General features: G+C 47.3%; 4 protein-coding genes across 4 annotated transcripts; 1 reads left to right on the plus strand and 3 right to left on the minus strand.

Annotated features, from left to right (window-relative positions):
• Positions 1–219: 219 nt before the first annotated feature.
• On the minus strand, positions 220–667 carry DFJ58DRAFT_870573 (heat shock protein 70; the record flags this gene model as incomplete). The annotated part of the gene is made up of 2 exons (XM_041394293.1): positions 220–353; positions 550–667. Coding segments are annotated over 2 exons (252 nt in total), but the record flags the coding sequence as incomplete, so codon positions are not given.
• A 3132-nt stretch (positions 668–3799) lies between these two features.
• On the minus strand, positions 3800–5045 carry DFJ58DRAFT_710959 (uncharacterized protein; the record flags this gene model as incomplete). Its single annotated transcript, XM_041383832.1, has 7 exons — positions 4897–5045; positions 4679–4843; positions 4594–4633; positions 4510–4539; positions 4247–4461; positions 3999–4195; positions 3800–3946 (listed from the first exon to the last, which is right to left on the minus strand). Exons 1-7 carry the CDS (start codon positions 4928–4930, stop codon positions 3800–3802), a joined length of 828 nt encoding a protein of 275 aa, XP_041235841.1. The 5' UTR covers positions 4931–5045.
• A 1678-nt stretch (positions 5046–6723) lies between these two features.
• DFJ58DRAFT_822984 (uncharacterized protein) lies at positions 6724–8137 on the plus strand. The gene is made up of 6 exons (XM_041392091.1): positions 6724–6936; positions 7003–7015; positions 7070–7232; positions 7286–7724; positions 7771–7801; positions 7850–8137. The coding sequence occupies exons 1-6, from the start codon at positions 6806–6808 to the stop codon at positions 7991–7993; spliced, it is 921 nt and encodes a 306-aa protein (XP_041235842.1). The 5' UTR covers positions 6724–6805; the 3' UTR covers positions 7994–8137.
• DFJ58DRAFT_822988 (uncharacterized protein) lies at positions 8138–9281 on the minus strand. The gene is made up of 5 exons (XM_041392092.1): positions 9100–9281; positions 8654–9019; positions 8563–8602; positions 8381–8507; positions 8138–8325 (listed from the first exon to the last, which is right to left on the minus strand). Exons 1-5 carry the CDS (start codon positions 9197–9199, stop codon positions 8254–8256), a joined length of 705 nt encoding a protein of 234 aa, XP_041235843.1. The 5' UTR covers positions 9200–9281; the 3' UTR covers positions 8138–8253.
• Between the last annotated feature and the right edge of the window lie 249 nt (positions 9282–9530).

A 9530-nucleotide genomic window follows, 5' to 3' on the forward strand; every position in this document is an offset into this window, starting at 1 on the left:
TAACAACCTATACTATACATCTCTCGCTGCTTGCTACTACTAATACTACTATAGTACTCTCGTGCCCTCTACCTTACTGCTCATCATCATTAACACCATGTCCGCATGCTACTTCCCGCATCTGCAATCCACTGCGTTCGATCCGTTCGAACGAGCCAGAATCATAGCGCTGATCTCCTCTGTGCTGAGATACGCCAGATCTGCAGTCTCCTTCATCTTTGTCAGAATCGTAGCACTGATCTCCTCTGCGGTCTCCTTCATCTTTGTCAGAATCATAGCACTGATCTCCTCTGTGCTGAGATAGGCCTCTGCAGTCTCCTTCATCTTTGTCAGAATCATAGCACTGATCTCCTCTGTGGAGTGTGTCGCCCTTGTAACTGATTGTCACCCTTGCTAACAACTCGAATGTTGGAAGGGAAAGTGTTTGATGTCACGCTTTAATTCCAAGTTGTCCGTTTTCCGGCCAATGAGACGTTTGGCTTTGAATACAGTGTTAGTCGGATTTGAATGGTGTCGCCCTTGTAACTGATTATCACCCTTGCTAACAACTCGAATGTTGGAAGGGAAAATGTTTGATGTCACGCTTTAATTCCAAGTCGTCCGTTTTCCGGCCAATGAGATGTTTGGCATCGAATACAGTGTTAGTCGGATTTGAATGGAACGCATTCCCCCACTCATCTTCATCATCACGTGTTTTTCACTTCTATTTTTAAGCCCAAACTCACGCCGTCACAGGAACCTGGTCATGTGCCGGCGAGGTTACCGAATCCCGACCACAAAAGGTAATTGATCGAAGTCACGTGACCTCGCGTGGCCTTTTGGCTGAGCGCCACCGTAAATTTCTCGACATAAGTACTACTACCAGCCAAACACCGACATGCACATGACTACCTGGGCCTCGTCTTCGTACACCCACAAAGCATCCATCCCCATGGCATCCACCTCACCGCAGAAGCATCGCCAACTCACTTCCTCACACACAGCTTCTGAATTCTTGGGTTCGCTCCTCCACTATCCAGAACGTGCCGGAGCGTGCCGAACCGGTTCCAACGGACAAGACATCCGTCCGTCGATCATTTATACAAGAGTCAGAGAGGGATCGTTAGCCTTTAGGTGTCGGTTCAGTAGCTGGTTTGTGCGAGATATTGGTACTGCCATCACGCACTTGGCGCACCCACACTCATATTGCGTTCCTATCCACATCCCTAACTACTACGGAAACTTCACGGATTCCACTACAAAGATTTAAATCTAAATGCATGCACCCACCACTATATCCAAAACAAAATCAGCACCAACTGTGAAGAGTTTAGCGACACCGGTACGTCTTAGCATCGGGTTTTATTGCGATCGCATTGCCCTTACCCTAATTTCTGCATCGTTGTGATATTATAACCGAGGTAGAAGAGAGCGAGCACGCACGCATCACGGGTCCTTTTCTGGATGAGGTAAGAGGAAGGTGAAGCGTTGAAGGGTGTACGTTGGCAGTCCAGACTCAAGGGAGGTTAGTTGTGCCATTCTGCTAGTTCATTTATTTGCTTTTCTATCTACACACATCTCTGGCCTAGTACAAAAGCTAACAACGATATAGATGTAGACGCCGACTCCGAACTGCAACTGTTCATGACATGACATGCGATGGCAAGCACATTGCAGGCTCTAGACACCACCCATTCAAAATATTGATATGTCGACTGTGATACATAATGGATTTAGTGTGGTGCGTTTGGCATAGGTTGCGCATGTGCGTGCTCCACTCGAGCTCCACCTGCACTCCACCGCTTCTGTCAGGTATGTACGACCCATCTTTTCCCCTCCCACAGGTACGACTCATTCAGCTGTAATATCAGTATTCTTCGGACATGCCACGGGTATACATTGTTCTCGGCTGCGAAGCTCACGGTTGTAGTCGGGCTTTGAGTCGAGTACATTTGAAGTACATCAAGGACATTATGATCATGTCCGACATGGCCGGGGTCCGTCACATCAGCTGTGTCAGTGAAGGGAACCCACCAATCTGCTGCAAGCCTTCCCGCTTCCGCCATTCTCAAGATATTTCTTCACATTATGGTACTCTTGCTAGAAGGATCCAAGCGACTGTACCACGGCCAGCCAAACACCGACATGACCACCTGGACCATTCAACCGCTCGTCTTCGTACACCTATAAAGCATCCATCCCCCATGGCATCCACTCACTGCAAAACATCGCCGACTCACTTCCTCACACAGTTTCTGTATTCTTGGGTTCGATCCTCCATTATCCAGAATGTGCTGGAGCGTGCCGAACCTGTTTCCAATGGACAAGGCATCCGTCTGCCGATCATTCATGCAAGGAGAAGGGTAGTTAGCCTTTAGGTGCGGTGTAATAGCTAGCTGATGCGAGATATTGACACTGTCGTTAGACTCTTGGTGTCGAACTTTTTGCGGTGTTCGTTGCCTGCGTATGTGACTGCTTTGCAGTCTCATAACCAAAGTCTGTTTCCGCAGTGCTAAAGCACCTTCCAGAGGTACGTTATATCAGTGCATATATGATACCTTGATTCTCCGTTTTTCGCAGTCGTGTGATTCACAATCTGCGTTCAGGCATTCGCTCCCCTCGTTTCCTCCTGACCTCTAATTCAATCTCACTTGTCAAGCACGTTGTTCAAGTATCTAACCAGGTATGATGGATTGCTCATAGCGATTTACGAGAGGTATGACCTGCTTCCACCTGCACGTGCACGCTGATCTAACATTAGCGTCAACGAATTGGCCTATAACATGGACCCTATGATATTGCATCAACCAATGATCGAATCTCCTACGATGCTCCATCGACCACTCCCACCACCTAACGAATCTCACACTCACATTGATTTATCATCCTGGTACACCTGCGGAGTAGCGATGTCCGCCATCTACCTTGCTGTCAAATCACCTCTCCGTGTATCTGAGTCTGTATTTTTGAATTCACTCCTCGAGAACGCAGAGCGCGTAGAAAGGCTTTACTCTGTTTGCGAGTTGATGTGTGGAAGAGTTGCGGGACTATCGTGAGGAGCTCTGGGGTGTTGGCGTAGCCTGAATGTCAAATCCGGGTGCGTCCAGGTATATCCTCATCCTTAGAAACCAGCGCAAGAATGATATAGATGAACAAATAGACTCAGAGATGTACATATGGTTGGAAGCACGCGCATCGCAAGCTATGCAAGTCCGGGCTTCCTGCTCGGCCGTGGGGGTGCATCCGCGTCTTCTTTTTTACCGTGTCTTCTCGCCGAAGTCACGAATAGCCCTTCGATCTTTGTAGTATTCAAACATTCCACATGTGTTACTACTCCGCAGCTACACGACCAATATACTTTGATTTAATTGAGGGCTCTTGGATTGACATCCCTTTCTTCTTGATTACATCCAAAGATACATACTTCAATCAAAGGAACAGATATCGTCCTGAGACTAACCATGGGAGACTAAAAGCGCCAGATTCCAGATGGTGGCATACCAAGACCGCCATCGAGATACGTCCCTGCAAGTCCGCCGCTCCCTTACCTCCATCCTCGATTACTATGACCTAGTCTCCGATGATCCAGCCGTTAGTCTACTAAGCAAGTCATATCTCAAGCCACTTCGTATGTCCGTAGATGGCCAGCCTGGGGATGACGGTGATGGCTGAATCTAATTTTGACCGCGGTTTCGCAGTTGCCGCAGCTAATCTATGATTGGGGTGAGTAAGTCGAGTGAACCGTATACCTTCAAGGAGACTGACCGCTCTAGCTAGACTTAAGACTCTCCGAATATTACAAGCACTGTTACGATTTCCGCTAAGACACCTCTTCAATTTCCAGGCTGTTGCTAAAATTTAAAGTCGATTCCATCTGTGGTCGCGAGATCGTTTCGTCATCTGCAAGCATGCGCAAGAAGAATGTAACGACCACACTCAAGTTCGCGACGATTAGAGATACAGATGCCTAACATGGGTATCAGCGAGCCTGTCTGAGCATTGAAACACTAATACTGTACCTCGAACATGGCAGATATTGCCTCCTTTAGTTCCCCCACAGTGAAGACGTAATATGCATGAGTGAGACTGACAGCTGTGGTGATTGCTGATGTAGAGAACAGGCAGATCACCCGGACTCTTTGCGCCGTCGTCAATGTAGCTTTGTAAATGAGAAGAAATGGAGCCAAGATAAGGACAGTGTCTCCTAAAACGTCGGCTGAAATAAGGTCAGAAAATTAATGGTTTGTATTAAATCCTGTTAACCTACTGACGATCTGTGCTATCGCGACATTTCTGCCGAGAGGGCACTGCGGACGTGGTAACTTTTTCCAACTGGGGTTCAATTCACAAGTCCACCACACTTGTGCAAAAAGTAGACCCCATACAACGCCAAAGATGATTGCAATGCAGATGAGTATCCTCCTCTGGGTCCCCCAGTATGCCAGTCGCACAACTGTAAACAAAATAGATAACCGGGAACACCTGTGCGCGTATGTTAGCTGTGCCCTTAACATGCTCATAGCCACTCACCAGACAACTCCATAAAAGCATTGTGTCAACCTTAATGTATGCAGTTAGTGTCTCTTAAGAACCACGATATACTGGAGAACGCACGTGTAATAAAGTGCTACCTTTGCCCATTGAGGATGAAGCACTGTGTGTTTTCAGAATTGTGTGCCATCACATGCAGCAGACGCACCGTAGCCTCTCAAATACAAAGCACTGCAAATCATCAGGATGATATCGAATATCATGGCGCAGGCTGCCCATGCGTCATCGATCCACAGAAGATGTCGGCGCGCGCGGCAATACAAGCGGAAGGACGTGACGAGGGTCGCTATAATGGGTAGGATAAAGTTTACGACTTCAAAGATGCGTCAACTGTAGCGAAACCATCGAAGTTGACGAGCCTCTCACCTTGCGTCTGAACAATAGTTGGACCTGGCGACATCGGCTCTGAGGGGAATTTTACCTATCCCATTCTCTCAGACTCTGGATACTAGTATGCAGAAGTTACCCCTGTCTCGATTGCATTTTGTCCCCCTTTGTCGTGTCAGTGTAGATCACATGACTGTTCGAATGCTTGTTAAAAAAATTGTTTTGAGACAGTGTTCAAAAAACAATGGGAAGACCGGAGTCACCGAGTTCGCTAGTTGGCCGCTGGAGACGTTTTGACGCAGTCACTGATCGCGACTGCCGCACATTGTGATATAGGGGCCAGCGAAGTATTAGATAAAATAGTTCATTGAAGTACAAAATGGCGCTAGGCTGTGTCCTGCTTGAGTATTAGATTTGAAGATTTTATTTGGCTATCACACGTAGTACCCTATGGCTCAACGAAAAAGAAAGAAACCAAGAGGAATGAGATCTGAGTGTCACTGCAAGACAAAGTGGCCGTATGTCGGAAGTGTCAATAATTTTTTTAGATTTAGAGTCAATTTTACATAAGGTCAAATTTGCGATAAATTTGCGCAAATAAATCAACGTTTAGAATTCCGCTGCACTCCGGTCCAGAGTCGAAAGGTCAAAACAAAAATTGATCGATACAGAACCGTTGAGCATGAGCGACAAGAGTTACCTCCGCCGCGATTATTTATATCTGGCAACGTGTGTGGTTTGGCCTATGAAACCATTCCTTGAAGTTCCTAGCTTCTTAGCGAGATAAGGCTGCTCCGGAGGCATAAACCTACGTAGTACTGGAAATACTGTAAGGATATCAGCGGTTCTTGAATACTATCCAGCTCACTGCAATCGAACTCGCCCAAGCTGAGTAGACGACTGCGAAACTGTAGCCGAAATTAAGTAGATCGAGAATCACCATCTGGAAATACAATATGGATTGAAGGACTGGGATCTAGAGTCATAGCGGTGAACTCGGGGAGGCGACTCCGTAACCTCCGAGAAACGCGTAGTTCGTTGTGCCGTGTGTGCGTCGATAGGCTTTATGGACGAGGCAGGTAAACGAGGGGTAACATAAAAAACCATGATCAAGCACTTATCTCTGCTCTGTTTTGGCTTACACCTTGGTCCTTGATGTGTATCAATCAAGGTGTCTCGGATCACTGCAACCCATTACGACGCCTACTATGTGGAGTTTATGAGGACCGTCATGAAGAAAATTCACGAAATATGGCCAGGCGCAATAACACGTGGTAGAACCTGATAAGTTGGGACGCATTAGTCGCAACCCACCACGACTTGAATGGGGATCGCGGCTGTTGATCAGCTCTGTAAGTTTTCGCTGGGATTAGCAAGCGCACCATCAACTCTTATCATGCATACTGCATTATGACCTTCCGATGAATCAAAAATGAGATTCATGGGAAAACACTCCAGCCATGACATTCAGGATGAATAAGATTTGAATTCTCGGTAATAAAGCCTGTAGTACAAATATATATGGTTGTGGGTCTCCCCTTGAGTAACCGCAGGCCTCTCCTGCTGTTCTCTGCCAATCATGAGCCTCAGCCAAGGCGATGCCTCCAGGACAAAATGACAGCAGTCGAACAAGGCTACAGTTACAGCAAAGGGAAGGCCAAGCACAGCGAGTGCTGTTCGTTCGTCTAGAGGACGGGAACGCGGACGAGAAGGCGGAAGAGCTGATATCAGGCCCGAACTTTTGAGTCCTCAAAAATTGTTCAAGGAAATCAACCAAGCAAAGAGGACCCTTTATATACGAGACAATTGATTATATAACCTTTTGCCACGGGGTGCGCAAGATCGTGCTCACGTGCCGCAAAAGCGTTATCATGACAGACTACCGAAAATTACCGAGACGTACTCTCTCAGAGCTGCAGAAGATAGACGAGCCCATCGACCAGACAAGATGTCGCGAGCTTCAAAACTGCATTCCGTAGCCAGACTCAATGATATTACACTCGGTTCTTTCTCAAATGTCCCATCCTCTGAGACATTAAATCATCTCGTGCGGTATCTTAGCACCTGGAGCGGTAGCGAGTACGTTTTAACACTTCTTTGAGTTCAGTCGTCTAATAGCCACTTCTTCCTCACTTCTCGTTCTAGCAAGTTTTTTACGGTACATACTTAGTCGTGACACGATCAAAATATTGACTGACCACGTATTCAACAGCTCATACAGTATACACTCAAATTGATAGTGCCGTTCCTGCACTGGCGCGCGCGGCTTCAACACCGCGCCGGTATTAGAAAAGATGCGAGCAGCCATGTTGCCCCTTCTCTGGCAAGTTTTGCCAGTATTGTTAGCGATGCTAGAATGTTGGGTAGATTTTGGGGTGGGCATCCTGAATAACTTCTGCTTAACGTGATGCCCTGAACTCGATTTCAGGTCTTCTGCCGATATTTCAGTGGATGATCTCCATGGAGCGCAACCCCCCGCCAACTCGTACGTTGCACACTATCGAGCGACTTCAGGGATGGTCCATGCTTGGGTTTTACCCCCTTGAACATCTTTATTATTTGCGATCCCATAATCTGATTCCCAACTCGATTCCCTCGCTTTCCGCTATACTTGGTCGCAGCTCGAAACGCATTTCATTGAATGAGAATAAATTAATCCTCTGGTCTTGCCGATTCTGGCTGCTCTACATCGTACTTCAATTCGCCCACCTGAGAGAGGACAGAAAACTTCTGTTGACGAGGCAGAGGAATTTAAGAAAGGGGAAAGGTTTTTCTGCTGAGGATAAAGAGGACCTCCGAAAGCGATGGGACTCTCTTGGGAATGAATTGGTGGCCAACGCTGCTAATTTACCCTTGGCCCTTCATTGGTTCGTCCTTTTTGTATGTATTACATGTATACTGATCTTTTGTCAGGTCTCTGGAGAGTGGTATCTTCACAAACGACGTGCGTTAATTTCAAGTGTGTACTTTGTGTTACTGACACATTTTGCAGATCTGGGTCACCATTCTCAGCTTCGTCAATGGGATCGCTACATTCAGAGGTGGCTGGAGAGCAACGGCTCTCCCCTCTGTCAAAGCCGTCGAATCTCCCGATCCTTCGAACACTACTGATACGGTGGAGGAAGCCAAGTACTAGTGACTGGATCATTGTTGACAGACACCAACAGAGGTCTGATGGAATTATTGGTGTCATATTTACCATTTTTAAGAGGTCTGTTCTGTAATGACATAGCCGTCGATAGACGGACTAGCAATGATGTGACAGTTCAATGCCCTGGTATAATGAGAATGGTAGCTATAAGTATAGAGGAGGTATCTATATTTCATCTATTGTTCTTCAAGGATTCTCGGGTGCGGGCGGTGTTCCTCGAAATGCCAAGAATGCAACGTGTTCCATTACGCAGTGCAGACGACTTCGAGTGCTCCTGCACTGTATTCGTTTTCCACGGAATTCAAGAAATCGACCATCTTCGCAATCAGTGAATGTGAGATTCAGAACGTGCCATGCATTCACGTCACCTACAAATTGGTGTCGCTTTGCGCCCATCTGTTTCCCTGGCTCTGTCTTTAGCCTTTCCTGGATATGTAGGAGTTTATCGTAGAAGTGCTGTACCGCAGTGTCGAGACGACCTGGAGGTGCATGGAGTGGGCTGGATAAATCATACTCTCATCGATGTCTGTTACCCAGGGCTTTAAGATAGTTACCGATTTACGGCAGCGCTATACGCAGCACACCGCATGATTCCTGGCGCAGACTTGAGAACAATGCGTTTGGATCACTGTTCTGCCAACTTACCAAACGCTCCTATCGCATCAAGTCGGTCCGCGTCTTGTACGCAATGAAGTTCAACACATACGCGATGCCACTCGTCAATTTTTCCTGTCGACCTCAGTTCCTTCTCAGTTGTCCAAGAGACGTTTTCTACGACCTTTACGATCCGACGTGCCCGGCCATCACTAATCAGGTCTAGTCCGTGCTCCGAAGACAATGACTGGAAAAAAGGAAGGAAATACCCATATGGGTCTGCTGCTTCGGCTTTTGACACGTATTTCTTGTCCAGAACGTCGTGAAGTAGAGCTGCTAATTCCACGACCAGTAAATCAGGTTGCTGGGCGGAAAGAGCGCGGGCTATTGATAGGGCCGTTTGGCGCACACGCTGCACTGTTTATACACAGTATAATGATGCATGATCTGGACCGTTGAACACGGGTTACATGTAAATATCGCGTGTAGTCACTGACCATGAAAGGCGTCGTGAGATGGATCATAACGCGCCATGATTTCATTCATGAGGTTTTCAGCAGCCTGCAGGGCACCCTGCTCTTGGACGTTAGGGTACATCGAGACTCGAAAGATCTGTCTTGGTCTGCTGTGGTTGAAGGCTAAGCTGTATGACCTTGGCAAAATCTTGGCTTGGAAGAACTTGTAACACGTCGCATCGGCCTTCGGAATTATCCGATGCCGTGCCAGCCAGCCTGCGGCCACTCATCAACGTTTCAACATTGATATTGTTACACTGTCTTTCATAGCCATGGCCGCTCGTTTTACGTCTCGCGCGTTGGTGCTAGCTCTTTTGTTGTGCTCGGCATGCAGTGTTGTTGTCGCTCTAGAGAATGCACAGGATTCCCTAGTTGTTCGGGTGAGCATCTTGTGTGTAACTCTCCTACGCGAA

This window comes from Suillus subalutaceus (genome assembly GCF_016647625.1).
Source record: "Suillus subalutaceus strain FC151 chromosome Unknown DFJ58scaffold_261, whole genome shotgun sequence".
Lineage (NCBI taxonomy): Eukaryota > Fungi > Basidiomycota > Agaricomycetes > Boletales > Suillaceae > Suillus > Suillus subalutaceus.

Coding starts and splice junctions, on each gene's coding strand:
- DFJ58DRAFT_822988 (XM_041392092.1), bottom strand. CDS start 9,199: ATGTACCCTAACGTCCAAGAGCAGGGTGCCCTGCAGGCTGCTGAAAAC. Junction 9,020..9,099: donor ATCTCACGACGCCTTTCATG/GTCAGTGACTAC, acceptor GTGTATAAACAG/TGCAGCGTGTGCGCCAAACG. Junction 8,326..8,380: donor GCGCAAAGCGACACCAATTT/GTAGGTGACGTG, acceptor CTGATTGCGAAG/ATGGTCGATTTCTTGAATTC.
- DFJ58DRAFT_822984 (XM_041392091.1), top strand. CDS start 6,806: ATGTCGCGAGCTTCAAAACTGCATTCCGTAGCCAGACTCAATGATATT. Junction 7,725..7,770: donor TTACCCTTGGCCCTTCATTG/GTTCGTCCTTTT, acceptor ATCTTTTGTCAG/GTCTCTGGAGAGTGGTATCT. Junction 7,802..7,849: donor GTGGTATCTTCACAAACGAC/GTGCGTTAATTT, acceptor CACATTTTGCAG/ATCTGGGTCACCATTCTCAG.